At 40.2% G+C, this 20,601-nt stretch overlaps 1 protein-coding gene across 1 annotated transcript; it reads left to right on the top strand.

Moving 5' to 3' along the window:
• The first annotated feature begins 1,064 nt into the window (after positions 1-1,064).
• wfdc1 (WAP four-disulfide core domain 1) lies at positions 1,065-18,271 on the top strand. Its single transcript, XM_044357894.1, has 7 exons — positions 1,065-1,596; positions 14,989-15,184; positions 15,277-15,360; positions 15,905-16,045; positions 16,475-16,525; positions 16,614-16,673; positions 16,758-18,271. The coding sequence occupies exons 1-6, from the start codon at positions 1,504-1,506 to the stop codon at positions 16,670-16,672; spliced, it is 624 nt and encodes a 207-aa protein (XP_044213829.1). The 5' UTR covers positions 1,065-1,503; the 3' UTR covers position 16,673; positions 16,758-18,271.
• The last annotated feature ends 2,330 nt before the right edge of the window (positions 18,272-20,601 follow it).

Genomic DNA, 20,601 nt, shown 5'->3' on the forward strand with positions numbered 1-20,601 from the left:
TATTCTCATCTAAAAGAAGAAACCATTTTCCCAAATGTCAAATTATTCCTTTAGGGTAGATATATTTTAACTTTCTGCCACATAACCCTCAATTCCAAAATACTGTATCATAAATGCACCATAATAATGTTGTTAGCAAACAGGCTCATCTCTCAGTCTTTCTCACACTTTCATTTATATAGTCTCTCCTACACTAGCTCGAAATCTCCCCCTTTCTGCTTTTCTCTCACTCTCTCTCTTTACTCTGTCTTTTGTGTAAGTGAAGCCTGGGCCTCTCCGTGACATGAGCTCCGCTCCTGTAAAACTAATAATGACTGAGATTTGTGCGGGCTTAGCATTCTTTCTCCCTTTCAGCACAAGTCACTGAGAATGGAGTGAGGGGAGGGGACGGGAAAGGGGAGAAAGGTCCAAGTGGTAAAGGTGGTGGTGGTGGTGGTGGTGGGGGGTGATATGAAGAGAAGCAGAAAGTGAGACCAGTGAAGCACATAAGATGGAGAGGGAGACAGAGAGGCCCCTTTCCCTGCAACACACCACATGCTTCATTCTTTATGGGTCAATGCTACAGAAACCGCACTGCATCTTCTTCAAGCATATAGCCTACAGACACAGGAGTGCACATGGACAGACGAACATTCATCAACATTCATCAACATTCAGGTGCATGCAAGTGCTCCCAGCTGCATTGTCGTATAAATCAACCATATCCATCCTTAAGATAAATCAGGAATGTAAACACAGATGTTAGACATGTTAATAGTTATACCATATTGAACTCTAGGCTAGAAATCAGCAAGTATTTACAAACCCTATACTTAGCAAAGCCATTTATTTTCCCTCCTACAATACCACACACAAGCAAAATGTGAAGAAAGCCACAGAACATGAAATATGGCCCAACCGCAGAGTGACACAACTCTGTCAAATTCACATAAAGATCCCAAGATGTGCTGCGAGATGCAACAAGAGGGCAAGGGGGAGGTCTCACACACACTACTGCCCTCTCTAACGCCCTCCCCTCCCTCCTATCACCCCCTCCCCTCCTCTTCCCTCCTCTCTCCCAGAGACATGTGCGCACACTGTGCCAGCAGACAGTTTCAACTCTCAGCAACTGATGCAGAGACAGCTGCTGTTTCTCCCTTCCCCTCCTTTTGCTCCCCTAACTATTCTCTTTCGTTTCTCCCCTACACTGCCTCCATTCATCCCCTCTCTACTTTCCCCTTCCTTCCCTCTACTCTGTCATTCTGCCCTGCACTTTTCCTCGGGCGGATATAAAGGCAGGTCCTGTTGGAGGGAGAGGGCTTGTGTAATCTCTGGCTGCACATGAGCACCAGAGAGTCATTGCTTCAGCTGGAAAGTCAACGCAATAGAGGACCTACAAACGCCTAGAGGACAAACTTTTGGAATAAGGAGAGGAAGAAGGAATACCTCTCAGACAGGAAGGGAGGAGAAGGAGGGAGACGCAGAAAGAGATTGGAGTTGGGGTGCAGGAGCTCTACACAGACCATGCCGGGCTCTCTGGTGCTGCTGCTCTCCCTGTTGGTGCTGTCCACAGGAAGTGATGCCAGAAGGATCAGGAAAAGAGGACTCAACCATAAGGTGGGGCTGCTAACCTCACCTTAAACTTTTGTATACGTGCACATATGAAGGTGTGAATTCCTTCTTACTGTATGTCTGTTTTCAGATAATCCTTTAAAGTGAAAGTAGGTGAAAGCTCACATTGATACAGTACAATACCAGCTCTGTTACAGAGAGCTGGTTTCACACTGTGAGAGCAGATTTGAGGCTGAGGTGAGAGGTGGTCAAGTTGACCTGGAGACCTGGAGCTGACTTAAATCCGTAATGAAAAAAAAATACAGCAGTTTAAATTAACTAAGCACATTTACTCAAGTAATGCACTTAAAGGAATTGTTTGACTTTTAAAAAAATATATGCTTATTTGCTTTCTTGCAGAGAGTAATGCCTACCATACAATAGAAGACGTTGAAAATATTTTAGAAAACTTAAGTCTGTTACTCTCTCACATCTAAAGACAATGTGTCATAAGTTTTTACTTACAGACTATAAAATTTTGCAAAGACTGAGGATCTTGCAGGGTCACTATCTGCAAAACTACAACTAGATTCTACAACAAGATATTTCGTATCCTCCAAACAATGGAGCAGAAACAGAGGCAGCTTTTGGCTACATCTGCCCTTGTGTGTGCAGTGGTTTGTTCTGAAAAACCAGCCAAAAAGAAAGAGAGCTGCAGCAATTTCGGTCCACTTATTTTTCCTTCTTCACTCTATCGTGGTACAAATGGGAGGACAAAGAGGCACTCTTGTTTACCCCACAACTCTACCAGTGTCTCCTCCTTTTCCACAGTCCAAGAGAACAAGAGACTTGTTCACGTTCTTGCGTCTCCCCGGAGTCCCCACCATGTTTACTATCTACCCGGTTTGCTGCTTCCTGTTTGGTGCAGAAGAGAGCGCACCTATTGGTTGTTGACAATGTTCACATCATTGACCTTCACGATTTCCACGAGCCGAGACTGAAAACATCCGATAATATTTAACATGTTTGATTTTTTCGGGACGTCAAGATGTGAAAAAGATGGACCTAAGACAGTTCGGACTGACTTTTATGACAACCTTACACCAAACGATCGAGATGAGGGGAGCGCGCCACAACTCTAGCAAAACTCTCATGATTTTATTCCAACACTGGAAATTTGTCTGCGACAGTGAAATCGCTTGAAAAGTTGTTTGGTGTCAGGCCAGCATTAGATGAGGAAATCGATCCCACGGTACCGTTTCATCAACTCTCGGCAAGAAAGTGAATTGACAAGATATTTCAAACAAAACCTTTTTTAAATGGATCGTTTAAAATATGATGCATTGTTGTAGACCAGACCACACAATAAGTATCAAAAAAAGTATCTCACTAATAATAATACAAGACATAATACAGATTCTGAGTACTTTTTATACTTTTGTTCCTTTTTTGCTGATAATACACCTGTTCTTTTACACATGTAGAATTTTCATACTGTACATGACTTCCATATCTAATGTAGTAGAGTATTTTTATAAGGTAGTACTGCTATTTTTGCCTAAGTATAGGATCTTAAAACGTCTCCCACCACTGGACAAGAAGCAGTTCAGACCCGGTAGCAGCCTGAGTGAAAGTTTAATGATAACACTTTGATTTTAAAGCATGAAAAATCTACATGGACAGGAAAGTCTTTCAGTTTTGTTGGGGAGCAGAGAGTGGAGTGTGCAACAGGTTGGAATAAGTCGCTGATTTTCAAGTTTCCATATGAGTAATTGAAGAGCACACTGGATGTACAACCTTTGTCCGTGTGTGTGTGCAGTGGATTATTAGGGCAGGAACTGAACTTGCAGACTGGGCCCCTGCTTGTTAACTCAGCTCAGTGTAACTGATTGATCATCTTTAACAAGGGCTCACTGTAGCGTGCTGCCTTCTCTTTTATTTTCTCCCTCTTGCTCTCTTTCCTCCACTCTGCAACCTCTCGTGCTTCAATGTTCTCACTTTCTGACTGGTTTATACCCTCATTGGCCCTTTTCATTCTCCCCCTCTCTCATATGAAGTAGTTACCCTTTCACCCTCTTTCTGCCCTGCTTTCTGTTTCCCCTCGCCCGTTTACTTCTCTCAGTATACCACCCCCTGTTTTGCCTCTTTCGAATCTCTTTCTCTCTTCTCCTCCTGCTCTCAGGATGGGCCAAAAGCACTGACTTACTGGACTCTGCTTCAAAGCCGCTGTAATTGGAACATGCTGAGACGGCTGTGCAGATAGAGTTTGTCTCTTTCCCTCTGAACCTTTTCATCTCTGCATCTTTCAATCTTTCATTTTTTTTTTAACCACCTCCCCCACATGCACATATACACACACACCCTCAGCCTCATTCATAACACTGGGGCAGTGCAGTGCAGAAAGACAAATTATAGTCACTGAGTGTTTCACGTAGGCATCAGTCTATGAAATAGTGTGTCTTGAAAGGAAAAAATTGTAACAAACCCAAGGCCACCGGCATGCTCAGTACCTGTATGACAGTCCATCTTGTTCTTTGTTTGAGTATAGGTTTCACCAGATTCCTTTATCTAAATACACACTGAATTCAAATTACTGTATTCAAAACCTCTAGATGAAGCCAATAAGACGGAAAGTCTCTACATAATAAAGAAAATGAGGACTGTCCTAATTTTTTAATTAGCAACTGAGTGGATCTGTTACCTTAACTAAAACCCAAAAAGCTCAACTTAATTACACAGTACAATAGACATGAAAGTGACTGTGTTTATGCTATTTTCCTTTTCTTGATATTTGCTTTGTATGCTGGAGAATGAAAACAGAAAAAATGACAACAATCTCTAGCTGAAGCTAGCTGAGCATGTAATTCTCAAAGCCAAAATATGGTTTGAAAGACGAAGAAATGAAGAATAAAAACACTGAAACTGACGGAAACTGAAATAAATGTCAGCTCATGAGGCCCTTTTCATTCCTTCTTAATCTAATGTGCTTTACATTAATTCACTTCACCCACTTGGAATACATATACCTTACAATGCATGTAAAGACTGGATCTGCATGGAAGTCATGTCCCTGTTTCAGAAATGAATATAACTTGACAGCTTACAAAATACAAAGGTTTTAAACAGTTTAAAATATAAAAGAAGGGGCAGGCTTGGCCTTAACTCCCCTTATCTGACCTGTATGTAAAGCTCTTACCAGAAAGGTGTCTGTTTGACCTCTGGTTCAGATGTTCTGACTCACTGGAGTCATGTCCATCCTCTCTTATCTAGACCTCCTTCTGCAACATGGTTCAAAGGTCAACAGTAGCACTTTCTTAATTTCCTCTCGGTGTTTGACAGGAAGAAATGCCTGTGAAAAACAGGCATTAGAGGAAAGCTTACAATCAAGGGAAACATGTTTCCTAGATAGGTGGAAAGAGAAAAGGTACAGGACAGAAATGGTAATAATAGAGGTCTTAAGTTGAGTATTTTTGGCAGCTTGTTGATTATAATACAAACAATTAAAGATCGATTAACTCAACCCACAATATTCAGGGACAGCAAAGGCAGTCTCCAAAATACTATTTAGGCTACATTTTACAGGAACTATCTTGATTATAATGCATTTTTGACATTACCATGTGATTTATGGAAATGTTTCATACTTTAAAGGTATACTATGCAGAATTTGTCAGTTGGTGTTTGTAAACATAGTATCCAAAGTTAGCCCCTCCTCCTGAGCAAAGTGAGAGAGAGAGAGCGGTGGTCGAGTGGGCAAGACAGTGAATGAATGCTGGCAAGAACATTTTTCTGATTGTTTCACGGTTACGTTCCAAAGTACAAATAAACACACCCACACCTCCGAACAACCCTGCAGGAAGGTGCCGCATTGCCAGGTTTTGTGTGAATGCAGAGCTTCATCCAGTCCGCTGTGGCCTCTCTGCTCTGTGTGTGTGTATCTCAGCCTCGCCCTCGGCCAAGCAGACGCACAGACCTGCAGCTCTTTGAGCATCCATGACACAGAGACAGAGAGCAGAGCGGAGCAGAGGAGAGAGACAGAGACAGTGATGTAACCTGGTCGCTACGCTACAAGTCTCGACCTCACACCTCACACACCCTCTGCCCAAAGGCTGGCGCCCAGAAGCGTCCCGAACACAGCAAAATAATAAGAAAATACAGGCAGAGAGCAGAGTCTCTGCAGATAAATACACCACTACGCACTTCTAGTGGGTCATAAGTGATGATTGAGAGGGATTATTTTTGTATGAGTCTATACACTGTTTTTTAGGAAAATCCTGCATAGTATGCCTTTGCGTTTCAGTCTGTGTTTGAAAGTCAAAAGAACATATTAAAAACACAGGGTTTCACCAAACAACAGCAACACATAAATCTCATGTGTTGCTTGCGCCTCAAGCACCTCACACACACACATAGATTATTTAGTCTCATCCAGCCACAACAACCAGGCTCAGGTGCCTGCCTGAGCATGTCGATGTGCATGAAGAGAGAGAGAGGCTACTATCATAAATCTTTACAGTTTCATTTATTTGATGTGGTATGGATAGCATCCTGCCAGCACCTGGTATTAAGACAGGGGCCTTGCAGATGCTCAGAAACACGTGTATTTCCTGTTCTTGGTCTGGCCAGCTGTTTGACTTGGCCTGGGGCCGCTACGTACAACGAAACAGATCCACTGAGGGAAATTCATAGCTTTCAAGGAAGTGATACTTATTAAAGATAAGATTACTATGTACTGCAATGGCCACTAATACTTTTTGGTAAGTTCAAATCATAAATTGAATATGGCAATTAGAGTGCAATGATTGACAATCAGCTTGTATTCAATTTAATTACAAATTTTGACACAAATTCAGATTTTAGTTTTTACACTACACTTTGAGATGATGTGTCTTGACAACAGAATCAGAATGTGTATAATGTGCCTATATGTGACTGCTGAACACGAGACATGCGTTTTAGTTTATTAGGAAATAGTTTGTGACCTTTATCAGTAAAAGTTGACAAATCCTGAGAATGCACGGCAAATGCAAATGGTAAGAACTGGCTGTATATGACTGCAAGTAATTAACTACAGATAAAATGAACGCAACAGATAAACTACGTAGTAATACAATATGAATATTGCATACCACACACAAATATTTGCAATTACTCATGCAGAAACAAATTTAAGGGTATTATATGTAATTATTCCACATTAAAATGTCTAAAAACAACTAGACCTATGATATATATATTGTTGAGTTGTGTACTTACATTATTCCTACTGTTTCCAACAATTTTCAAACCCAGAGAAATCTGTAATTTTAATCAAAGTAATGGACCGTTTCATTTGGTCGCCTGTCAATGGCCTCATACCTCGTCTACCAAAGAGTATAGTGCACCAGATGCCTACCTCGGTGTTGTATTTGTGTCTACCAAAGAGTTACACATACAAGATAATACATTGGCGTTGTGGATGTTTGACAGAAACTGTTCTAAATTGACTTTTACTCAGTTTTAAGCCACATTTTCGTTATAAATTTTGGTCGTTTTTAATTATATCTTTTAGCCAGATGAAGGCTTTTAGTCATTGGACGTCTGGATCTTAAGTTATCAGAGAAATAACAAAGAGGCAAACGTTTCCTCGGCAGCACCTCGGCTAACAGCTCCCAACAGGAAGTCCGGTGCTCGCCGAATGTCGTAGAAGAAACATTGATTTTTTTACGTTAAACAACTTTATTCAGTATTTTCAATTATTTTAAACTGCATGTACATTTGTTTTGTGGCGGAGGAGACCTCTGCGGATAATGCGGCTCTCGGTAGAAACCTGTCGAACGTCTGGAACTTAAGTTATAAGAGAAATAAACCGAACAAGTGTTAGCAGCAGCTTAGCTAATAGCCCGTATCGGACATCCGGTGCTCGCTGAACATCGTCGGAGAAACACTGATTTTTTCTAGGTGAAACTGCTATATTCAGTGTTTTTACCTGTAATCACCAGGGGTCCGTTTCACAAAGCAGGTTCAACAAACTCTGAGTCTAATCCTGAACTCTGAGTTGATCTACTCTGAGATAGGAAACTCCGAGTTTCCGGTTCCAGAACAGCTGATTTGAGTCAGTTTATTCAACTCGGAGTAGTTTCACCTGGAGTTAAGCGCGTGCACCACAACTATAAAAAGCCAGCATCAATTGAGCCCCGATTCAACGAGTCACCATGGCAACAGGGAAGCGGAGGGCTGCGTTTTTCGCCCCACTAGGGCTAGAAATCTTAATGCGATAATACGGCGAGTTTGAACATGTTTTCAAAAAGAAGTGCAACACCGCTGCAGCTGCAAAAGAGAGGGAGACGGCGTGGGAGAACATCGCTGCTCGGGTCAATGCGTAAGTTTAAATGTGGTCCTTTGCAATCACAATAATATTACAGAGGAAAACTGCTTGATTGGTCGCCTATTAATTTATTTCATTTAGGTCCAATCCCGCGAGGGAGAAGCGCACTTGGAAGCAGTTTAGGATGAAATATAAAAACATTGTTCAAACAGGTGAGACCTCGGCATAATCTCATGGGGGAACCTCATTTTGATCATGTTTTACATTGTAAAGTAAATATTAAGTGGCTGTTTGACTGTGCAGTTGTTTTATCCCCAACATAATGCTGGTTTCACACACATAAATGTCTTCTCATCTACATCATGTTCTGTTAAATAATTAATCCTATTTAAACTAACACAGACTTCTACTCAGCCAACAGAAAGAAGGCAGATGTCCGTAAAACGGGTGGTGGTCCAGCACCGCCACCTCTAACGGAGGCAGAGGAGCTGGCCCTAAGCCAGAACATAGGAAGGCCAGTGGCTGGCCCCGACACTGTACAAAAAAACTTCCGTTTGCAAAGAAACACAGCGCAACACACAATATCTGCTGGGATGTGAGAGCATGATTACGATTGGTAATGTTGCAAATGTAAGGACGGATTAGGTTGTGTATGTAGATGATGGACTGTGACGTGAAACGGTCTCAAAAAGATAATTGTCTGGAAATGCTAGAACATCTATGCGCGGACTGATAACCATCTCTCAACGAATATTTAATTCTCTGCGCAGTAATGCTGCACCTTCATCCACGGGATCGTTATCAAAAGGACATGCCATGTTAGTGAAAAAGTCGCCACCTACTGTGCCTAATGGACTTCTAATATACTGACTCTGATTTTTTTAATGATTTTTTTAAATGATAGACGGCAGAACTAGGCTACGCCAAAACTCGCCTGCTGACTGAATGAATGAGGAAATCAAATGGAGTGTGTGGCTCTGAAAGAGGGCGGAGACTGAGAGAAACTCGAGGTTCATTGAGAAAAACCTGGTCCCGACCAGGTTAGGTTCATAGAGTGTGTTACTACGGTAACTGACCGAGAGTTTAAATTACCCCTCTCTGTGAAACAGGCTAGAGTTATCCCTCTTTCTCTGGTTTGAGTTACCTCCCTTTTTGAAACGGAAAACTCAGAGTTTCCCTCATTTCAGGGTTAACAAACTCTGAGTTTTCACTAAACCCGCTTTGTGAAACGGACCCCGGGTCCGTTTGTTTTGGAGAGGAGGAGACCTCTGCAGGTAATTTTGCTCCTGGTAAAAACATCCTGAACGATGAACACTGGAGTAATCCTATCCCAGTGAAGCTGGTTGTTAACAATGAAGACAACAACTCCCATGATCCCTTGCTACTTCACACCGTCATCACACTCCGTCTTTTGTTATTGTTTTGGTTGAGAGACCCCTAGCGGCTGAAATTACATATTGTGCGTTTAAATACCAAACTAAATATCAATTTTTATTTTATTTATATAGCGCCATATCACAACAAAAGTCATCTCAAGGCACATAATGATTTAAGTCAATATAATGGATTTAAGTCAAATAAGCATGTGTATGGCAATCTGTCATCTATTATTCTCATTGGCAGGTTGCACTGTTTCATACTAACAGGAGAAGACAATGAGAGTGCTGCATGTTTTTCCATAGTAATTCATATTTTAGTTTAGGGAATCCACAAATTTGCAGGTTATAAACTTCCAGTAAATAATCTCTGCTTTTCATGTATCTTAACTGGAAAATGGAAAACTGGAAAATACATCTCTGGTTTCCTAAATACATTTCAAATAAATGTCGCTTCATTTTAATTACCACACGACCAGAGTCATTGGAATTTGTTTTCAGTACAGCATGGTACCAAGACTCAGGTCGCAGTTCAGCAACGTTATAGAGACAGACATCAATTTACTGTATACAGTACCAGTCAAAAGTTTGGACTTTCCCATTCCCTTGAATGAGAACATGTGTCAAAACTTTTGAATGGTACTGTATATATCACATGAATAATAATACAGTGGTATTAGATAAATGCAGAGGAATGTCAGCTATTATTTTGTATTAGTTTTTGTATCTTTTGAAATATATGTATATACACATACACATACACATTCATACATACATACATACATACATATATATATATATATATATATATATATATATATATATATATATATATATATATATATATATATATATATATATATATATATATATTAGAACTACTATAACTATATTTTTTTGGCATAATAGCTTCCTGTTAAGATTTTTGCAATCAGTAGTTTTGCTTTGTGAACTGGTGTACGTGAATCTAAGCAGGGCTAATCCCAATCAGATGATGTGAGCCTGCTGGTCAGAGGCACATTACCAGATTTACACCAGAGCAGATAGCTTCTCAGTTTAGCCTTCACGTACCATGCAGATACACACACGCACACATTAACCTCAAAGAAAAAGTCACCTCAACATCAACTGCTGCTTTTTCACTTTTTCACTTGATGCCTGTGGTGTTCTAGACATTCCTTATTTGGCAGTAGAGAGGCTTTCCATGTTACTTCAACAACAGGAAGGATTGAAAATTTAGTCTGTGTTGGCACAGACATGTCTGCATATCACATGACAATTTGTGGTTGCTACACTTCAAACAGAAAATAGATGTATAACAAAAAAATGAGTTGAGGGGGACCTCTATCATGGCCATAACTGCTACCTCAGGCTATTCAAACTGTTTTTCCAATACTCATTAGCTGCATTTACAGTTGGTCTACCTCTGCCCTGTTGTGTAAACCATACCTCATATGGGTTCAGTCTGTTCGTCTGCATCTCAAGGTTAGAACAACACCACTCTGCCACTGTGTCATTTCAAGGACTGCCATTCCCCAGCTGTGCACCTACCTGTTTGTCTGTCAGCACGTCTTACGATCTTTCGTTCAAACTCTCATCTCTGACTGATTTACAGGCTGTTTGCCTTACAGTTTGTCTCTTTCCATGTGTCTGACTATCTGTCTGTCAAACTGACTGCTGGTACAGAGACAGGAAATGAGTCCTGACAACCCAAAAGCCAACCAGATGTGTGCTGTGGGCTTCTTCATTTAATAGACATGGGAGATCTAGTGGATTTGAGTTGACACTCCTGTGAAAGAAAACATTTTTTTCTTGTTTTATGCTTTACATACGTACAACCTTGATCCTGACTCTGCTATACTATGTGTGTATACATCTGAGATTGGGTGTGTTTTGGGGCCTGTGTGTGTGTGTGTCTGTGTGTCTGTATGTCTGTGTGTATGTATCTTTGCAAAAAGGAAACAGAAAATCTCAGTATCTGTCTGAATGGCCTGATCTCAGTTTAGTTATGGAGCCAGACGGGGTCTCTGGTGGCTTCTCCCCACAAACTCCCCATGAACCAAAAGGGAAAAAGGGACCGAAAGAGAAAAAGAGCAGTTGAGCAGTCAGCTATCATGCCATTGCTTTTCAACACCAAAAAGAGAGGAAGAAAGGGAGGGGGAGAGAGCAGAAAAACTCAAGGAGATGGCAAAGAACAGGGAGGAAGAGAGATAGTGAGTGTTACAGACAGAAAAAGACAGACAGGCAGACAGAGAGAGGGAAAACATGCCCACAGATAGACATGAACATCACACGCGGGCCCGCTGGCATTGTCTCTACGGGAGAGCAGCAAGGCAGACACGAGTGTAAATAAACAATGTGGAACATTAGAGAGATGTGTGCAGGATTGTGTGATAGAGCTCAGGATGTAGAGCATGGCGGCCCTTCTGGCACACAGAGACGTGAAGGCAGAGGAGTAAATACAAGGGGAGGCCTGAGAGCAAAGCAGTTAGCAGCTGAATGAGGAAAATTATAGTTTGTGTAGATCAGTATAAAAGAAAATCAAATTCATGTTAGAAAGAGCATCTGCCAGTCTCAAGGATCGACACATTCACCTGTAGCGCGCACACACACTTACACGCAGTCACATAAACAGGAAGGAAACACTTGACCTTTTGTAGGAGACGTTTGGAGGAGGAGACAGATCGGATATGAGATAAGGAGAAATGGCAACAGTCATTATGTCATTATCCAATCACATCAGACTTTGTAGTGCCCATTCATAGATCTAATTGTACCAGACTGGTACGTTGTGAACGTACTGTGGCTCCACCCTGTCCTCGTACCTCGAGAGCATCTAGCTGGAGTAACTGCAAAAATGACTTTTTCAACAAAACCCTTTTGTTAAATTTTACAAAATAACCCCAAACTTCTCAAATGCATCAGTGTTTTATTCTGTCGTAACGTAGCTCAGCTGTACAAGATATTTGCCTAAATGAAATTAGAATTAGCACAATTGTTATATAAAGGTGCAATCTTTTATATTAACAATGGTTAAAATTACTACATGTAATATGAAAGGTGTCACCCATGGTGATGAGCCCACAGAGAATTATCACCAATGCAATACAGTTCCCCTCAGCTTCACTGATGGTTTTAGACTCTTTCAGTTCATTATTTTGGTTTTATTGATTTGGTTGAGTCGGACTGCACTCATTAACCTCATTTCCATGTGCAGCATGTACTTGTCTTCAGTGAAAAGGCTCTGATAAATCCCCTGCCCAGAACCAAACAGCAGACAAAGTTAGCGACTTGCTGGTGAACATAATGTAGCATTTAGCCGCTAAAGAGCCAGATATTTCCCTCAGGAGTTGGGGGAGACCAGACCAAAGTTATAAAGAGTCAATTTAACAGAAAAATAACTCCAAGTGAATACTAGTGTTAGTCTTTGTCTACTGGATTTTTAAAAAAGCAACTGTATGTTAACATGTCCATCATGGCAACATCATGTCAGTGTTTTAATTACAGCTTATTCCGCTGCTCCCAAGTGGCAAAAAATAAATAATTGCTGCTTTAAATCAGTAGTCAGCAACATATTTTGGTCGATACCCAAAAAGTATTGACATTTTTCCCCAGACTTACGAGTGTAAAAATGTGAAATGATAATAATCTGTTCTCTTAACACAAATCCAGACCCTAAACTCTCATTTCAAAGCTTAACTTTGACTATTACAGTAATTTGCAGGATCTCAAAGTAACTTTTACAAGCTCTGACTGCAGAGCCACACATTGTTCCCTCCAACCCTCCATGGTGTGAATGCAACCCCCGCGCACCCACCCCCCAAATAACCATCCACCCACTAATCTCACTGCTGCCAGAACGAATTAATGTGTGTTTAAAGTGAACACACATACAGAGTGTGTGATACCACCGTCAGCGCCAAACATTTGCTTTCGTTTTTCCGGTTGGTTTGTAAGAGTGTTCAGTCAGCCTGCCAAATAAACAGCACAGTTTTAATGATTGTGTGCAACCCACAAGCTGATTATCTAATTACTAATCTAGTCTAGGAAAAAAAGCCCCCATTTCTTTCTCTATATCTCCATCTCTCTCACTGGAGACTGGAAAGTCAGAGAAATCCATCCACACAACTGACAAATTTAACAGATGTGCAGTTGTGCTCAGTGACACAGCATGTGTTCTCAGCCTTGTGACAAACAACTTTGTATAAATAAAATCGGAGCCACAACCATTATGACTGTATAACAAAGGATTTATGATCATGAAAGCAGGCCAGAAAATGATGACAAGCATTCTCTCTTCCACAGGAGGGAAAAGACATTGAACTTCACAAAAGTAAATGTTGTTACCAGTTAAGAAATGAACCTTGAGGCACACCTGGATTAGATAACTAACCAGCTAAATCTCTTCTTTGGTGTAGAAGTTCAAACAGTTCATAGTAAATCACCTACATAGCATCCCAGCAAGGTGTTACAATTAAAATATCCTTAAGTTGTTCCTCTTGTTATGTTATTGTGGCTGTAGATGTGCTGTCAGACCAGTAGGTAAACAGCACAGTTTTGCTCATTTGTAGCAGTAAGAAGAAAGACGTGGTATGAAGTGGAAACTTGAGCACACTGTAGCTTGTTATACAAAAGCAAATACAGTGTATGAGAAAATATGAGAGTTAATGTTTAGTCAAGAGCAGCTGTGCTTCTTGGGATTTTGTTCCCATGTGTACATAACCCTGAACAATGAATAGCTGCTTATACTGTGGCATAACATTTGTGATACTCGATATCAGCAGTGTAAAAGAGAATAAAAAGTCCCCTCATACACTCCTGTCCAAAACAATGACAAGGAATCGATACAGAGCTGCAGCTTTGTTAAAACTATATAATCACAGAGACAATAGCTGTGATAAAGATTCCTTTATGTTGGCTTTTGCCAAGCATGCGAGAGCATATCTTCTCAGCACCAGTGGAAAAGTTTGTGCATTGCTGATTGCATGTGTGCATGTACTGTAGGCCTTCACTTTATGTTGCCAAAGCTGCCAAAGTGTGTAAAGTGTGTTGTTGCTTGGCTCAGGATCCTGTGGCCTACTTTCTCCCTCTCAGACTCACCAGGGAAGTGTTTGTTCCCACAGTGAATCACCTTCCCAATCCAGGTCAAGACGTTTGCAGGCAGGCATGCATACTAAAGCCAAATCTTCAGTGTCTCTGCCACAGCTCCGCTATGCTGACAAGTGATCTCTCAGATCCTTTGCTGCCCTCTAGTGGTTAGTACAATCTTAAATTGGAAGTTTAATTTCCCATCCAGTATCTTTCATGAACACCTTTCATCATGTGTAAGAAAGTAGAAGCGTGTTTGTTTGTTTTTTACATAAAAATCTACCCTGTGTCTAATATACATCATGCATCTATGACATCATCAACTCAGAAAAATAGTATTAACTGCCCAGAATCAGATTTTAAAGAGGAACATATAAGAAAAAGATTTGTTTCAATGACTCAGGGGAAGCATTAGGCTATATGAGACAAGAAATTCAACTATTTGACTTTTTCTTGACTTCGCCTTAGCTTTACAACTCTACATAATCATTCACTTTATTTATAGTTGTTTATTCATTTTCTTACCCACTTATTCCATTTCACCATGGCTGGAGCTTGTGGGAGCTTTTAAGAAACCACAGAACCACTGGTGGAGTATTTAACAGTCACCCAGGACAGAAACAAACCATATCCACATCGCTGATCTCATTCATACCTTGGACATTTGTCTCTTTTTCTGTTTCTCAGGACTATGAGTATCTCAACCACCCCCAGTCCACACAGCACCAGAAGAATGACCGGTGTCCACCGCCACCCCAGATGCTGCCAGAGAGAGCATGCGAGGTGCCGGGCTGCCGCTCAGACTCAGAGTGTGAGCGCCATAAACGCTGCTGTTACAACGGCTGCATCTATGCCTGCCTGGAGTCTGTTCAGCCACCACCAGGTCAGCAGAACCAACAAGCCTAACGTAGCAGTGTTTGCTTGCTAAAATTGACAAGATGCATTAACAGTTTTGTGTGTGTGTGTTCTGAGCAGTGCTGGACTGGCTGGTGCAGCCCAAGCCTCGGTGGTTGGGGGGTAACGGCTGGCTGTTAGACGGCCCTGAAGAGGTTCTGCAGGGTGAGTACACACAACTGACCTGTCGCCAACGTCAGGGTAACCACTAGTAACTCCAGATAGTCAGTTTACAAGACTTATGAAATCCTAAATTGCTGAAATTCACAGTCTGAAATCATCTAAAATTATGAGGAAATCATGTCACGGCATTTTAGTCTCAAATGAGCCTTTACATCTACACACTTTAATGTGAGCATAACAGTTTTCATTCAGCACATTTAAGAATAATTTAATTGTGTTTACTGTGTGCTTTTCTGGGTCTGTTAATGGTGTTCTTGAACTCTTTGTTTATTCCATAAAATGTTAGAAACCGTGAAAAAATGTTGATCGCTGTTGCCCAAAGCTCAAGGTGACGTCCTCAGATGTCTTCTTTTGTCCTGACCAACAGTCCATAACAAAAAGATATTCAGTTTGCTATCACAGCAAACTGATAAACTGCAATATATTCACATTTGGGAGTTTGGGCACTTTTTTCACGTTTTGCTCGTTAATGTGCATTTCATGTACGTTTGCGCCTCTAATACACAGTATGTATTCTGCCCATTAGCTGAGGCCTGCAGTACAACTGAGGACGGAGACGAACCACTCCACTGTCCTACAGGCTACGAGTGCCACATCATCAACCCCGGAAATCCTGCCGCTGGCATCCCTAACCGGGGACAGTGTATCAAGCAGCGTGGCAACTCTGGTACGGCTAGCTGAGCCATTAGCTATGTGATTGTGATGTGGCTTTGAAACACATATCTCCTGCCTTACTTTAAATTTTTTACCACTAATCTCTTGCTTATCTGATGTAATGGAACTGCATGTGGGCTGTGCCAGTAGCCAGTCTTGAGTCTGGCCTGGTATCTCTTGGCAGATTACATGCAGCCAAGTGCCAAGTTCTCCTATTAAATAGATCTAAAAATATACAAATTGGGCTGACCTGGCAACAGTAGACTGCCACAAGATGTGTTTGAGATCTGTGGAGAAAGCTGTTGGCATAAATATCAAACTAATGATTTAATCAAAAGAACATAAGGTTTTAAGTTTCTGTAGCTCTTCATTGTTATTTAAGCAAGGATTCAAAATGTCATTAGTTCATTTTGTTTTTCCACTGTGGTCATTTATTTTACAGATGGACGTGGGCTGAGGCACAAATACTTTAAGGACTACAAGGACTACTTAGGTAAGTGAGGTAATTTGGACTTGAAAACCTGCACTATTACTGAACCAGAAACAATCTGTTTGACCTGATGATGGCCTTTTCCTGACAGGTACCAGCACGAACAATGCCGTAGGCTATGAAAAACATCATCACAAGCACCTGGGATGAAGTACGTTTTCAGCCACATTGAACTTCTTCATATGTATCTCCCTTCAGACAAAGCCTTATATTTTTTTGTTATATGTACTCTCAGATGAACCTGACCTCAGCCTCAGCTACGACCATAACACAACCTCAGACATCAGCCCAGTCCTGTTCGATCTGCGCTCATCACACCTGAACCAGAGTCAGATCTGACCTTTTTACTAGACCTACAGCTTCTACCTCCTCTTTGCAAAGCTCCTGTCTTCTTCTGGCCTCTCCTCAGTCGCAAAGTCCTTTTGGGAGACAAGTCTACAGTACACAGCCAAAGAAAAAAGTGTTGTTTTTTTTGTCTCTTTGTCTGATATCTGTGAAAGGATGGAGCAGTGGGGGTTTATAGTGAAGCAGAGGAAGAGAGAGCAGGGCGCACACCAAAGCTTTTTTTTTTTTATCAGATGTGTCTTTACAACCCTCTCCCTCCCCGCCAGTCTTTCTTATTCTCACACACAAATCACAAAAGGCTGGTCAGCAGAGAAAACCAAAACCATGTGGCCTTGTATCATTCTCTCTCTTGTTCTCAGAAAGACACAGCTCACATTTCCTGTTCTGAAATCTGGAAAGTTTTATAGACAAATAGGAAAAAGTGCAGCTGTGGTGGTTGCATCTTTGAATCAAATCCAAATGTGAGTTAATATTCTGACTAATAACTCTAATTATAATAATAAATGCCATATGAGTGTGTGGATTGTGTCAGTTTTGGAAAATTTGGAACAGATGCGGGTTAGTTTCAGCCAAGAGATGCTGATATATAACATCACTGCTATAAGAAGTAAGTGAAATAAGATAACATAGTTGATTTGGTGAGAAATAGGAATAGTCCACCTGTGAAGGAGGAAACTTTTAACAACTTTCAACACCTTTAAATAAGCCTACAAAGGGACTAGTGTTTGATACTGAAAAGATAAAGATAGATTTCGGGAGGAGTCTCAATTTAAACATAAAGTCTGTATCAGCAGATGATATATTTGGTTTCATTAAAAACTGACTGAAATAAACCTACTGCGATGATGATTTTTAATGAAAGAAGTCATATAACAAAATATCTACCAATGCAGTATGATTATTCAAGCGTTTCAAAATTTTAAATTTGCTTTTCAAATTGGATTTTGAAGGTGTGTATAAATTGTGTGTGATAAATTTGGCTTATCTGATGAAAATATAATCCAGTTTGTCAATTAAACTATCACACTGTCATCACACAACGCGGTACAGACATGATAATAGAAAGGGCTTTTGGACAGAGCAGATGTTTAAAACTGGTCTGAAGATCTTCTGTGTTATTCTGAAACTTAACTTGCTTCAGTCGACTATCCAACTTTGGTGAACTGGCCAAAATACTTGCATGTGTCAGCGTCTCTCATATCAATTCAAATGGTGCTCAGTTTCATTGCTGCCTATAATAACAGAAGAATAAGCTGGTCTGCAATACAAAGACACACAATAAGCTGAAGGTGTGAATCAAAAAGTTGTAACCATTATCTGTGTGCAGAACTAAAGTGATGTCTGAATGTTGCTCTGACTGGTGCTGTAATGCTGCCTTGTTTATTCTTAATAAACTATACATTGTTGAAATCTTTCTTGAGTTGTCAAAATTAGTTAAGATTCAGGACAAAGTTGATGTGTTACAAGTGATTATAAAATAAGAGGCAAGCTGCTTTGTCATAGTTCTTAAGCAGAAGATTTAATCATAACAAACATTATCTGAATACAGTACTTGGTTTCTCATATCAGTAGCTCCTAAAGGTCAGCAGACATCAAGGGGCATTTTTGGCAGTTTCAAGATAAATGAGGAATTACTTAATTTCACTATTATTTTACTGCCTATAGAAATTATTTACATTCCTTGAGACAAAACATATGCAGGTCCATTAGTGATGTGAAGTGATTGTGCAGTGTCTTCTTCCAGGACAGAGATGCTACTAAATAAATAAATGAACTCCTGTGGGAAGGAAAACCCCACATGCAGTTCCACAGGAAAATAAACAAATATTGTTTTTTGTTTTCTAACACCAAGTTCAACACATGTAGACAAACCCCCTACTTACTATACAAAAGAACAGAGAGAGAGCCAGCTCATGTTTACACAATTCATTGCATACAACAGGACAATCCATCATATAAAGCCTTATCACATACAGTATCAAGATTTATTGGTAACCTAAGAACATATACAAGTTCACATGAACATCATTTTGTCAATCCACCTGACTCAGTCAAATAAGTACAAAAATCACAAAATTTCAGCATCAGGAGCATCACACCTGCACTTCACAGAGTACAGACAGGAGGCCTGTTAGATGAGTTGTGTTCAGTCCCACCTGCAGTAAGAGAGAATGGGTGATACATAGTTCACATTAGGGGCAAAATTAAGTGGCAGACCTGATGCTAATGAGCCAATCGTTAAAAAAACTGGTGACTGCACTTATAAAGTTTTTGACAAAGGGAGTTGGGGAGTTGTTCATTTCTATGGAATATTCCTATATTTAAATTTATGATACAAAAGTCAAAAATGTTTCGGAGCATCTGTCCACAGCACACACTCCCTATACTGGACAAGGACCAACTATTCTGGTTGAGATGATACTGAAATGAAATTTGGAAAATTATCAGAGATATATTATTATAGCACAATAGATAAACAAAAGGTTTAGGCTACGTGTCAGTGAATACTGTTCTTTATTTGTTTATTTCAAGATTGTGAGGCCTACACCAATTTAATAACATAATACTATGAACTGAATAATATCAGAAGAATATTTCAGTCAAAATTCAGAATGTTTCATTCACAGTGATGTTTTATTTGGTTTCTACTGTACAGGGTGAAAGCTTGCAGTAGACTGTATTCATTTGATGGAGACTGAATCTGTGTCTATGCTAGGAAACAGGTGTTTGTTTTTAGTACAGTAATATCCTTTGAGTAATTAGGAGAGCTTTGTTCAGACATTTGGGGATAAAGCTGAATTTTATTTCACAATGCAGAGACAAATCCTTCATAAAATATTCATGTTGTATCCATTACATGTGTTAACTGAGTGCTTTCCTGTCTCGTCTGCAGCTCTTTAGCCACAAATCACAAACAGACTGAAACAGCTGAAACAAATCTTTTTTGTTTTAATCTTTTTTTATAGGGGCATACCACTGATTATATACAGGAAGTTCAGTTTACACATCATGAGGAGTATTTCTCAGTCTGCAAAACATTTTCTGTTGCTCTGGACACTTGCCAAAGTTTATAAAAACATAACTCTAACCCTCTGCTTGAGCTTGAGACTTACCTTTAACAGCCTATGACCAATAAGTCCGGATATTTCAGTATCTGCTGTTTCAAATTTAACCAATGTTTATTAATCTGTTTCTTTTTAGTCTCCCTACTTTATTATCTACTTTACTTTAGGTGCACCTGTAACTTCTTCAGTAGGCCCATTTGGCCTATAAACCATCTTCTCTCACATATTTTCAATTGGCAATGTAACATTTTACAAAATTATTTGTATTTGTATTCGAATAAAATTGGAGAGAGGCTTTAAAATCCTGTTTGTGTTTTTGTTTTTAATACACTTTTAATTTTAGAAAATTAAAGTGTTACAATAAGTGTTCATGAATAAACTACCTTACAAAGGAGGTCCCCACACTGGGTCTCAAACTGGAGTGTCCCAGGTCATAGACGACTGTGCTGACAACTGAGCTAAATTTTCACTCATCACCTCATTGCAGACAGACCTCTACCTATTTATACACCCATAACACAGAGACAGCACACCGTGTAACACGTAGGGAAGAACTTCAAAGGCGATTCTTGCTTTGCACTTTTTATTTATTGCCTATCTTTTACAACCTAACTTTGTGGAAAGGACAAGGAGAACAACAGGTTATGGAGAGTCCCTTGAGAGCACTTT

This window comes from Thunnus albacares, chromosome 7 (genome assembly GCF_914725855.1).
Source record: "Thunnus albacares chromosome 7, fThuAlb1.1, whole genome shotgun sequence".
In the NCBI taxonomy this organism is placed as follows: Eukaryota; Metazoa; Chordata; class Actinopteri; order Scombriformes; family Scombridae; genus Thunnus; species Thunnus albacares.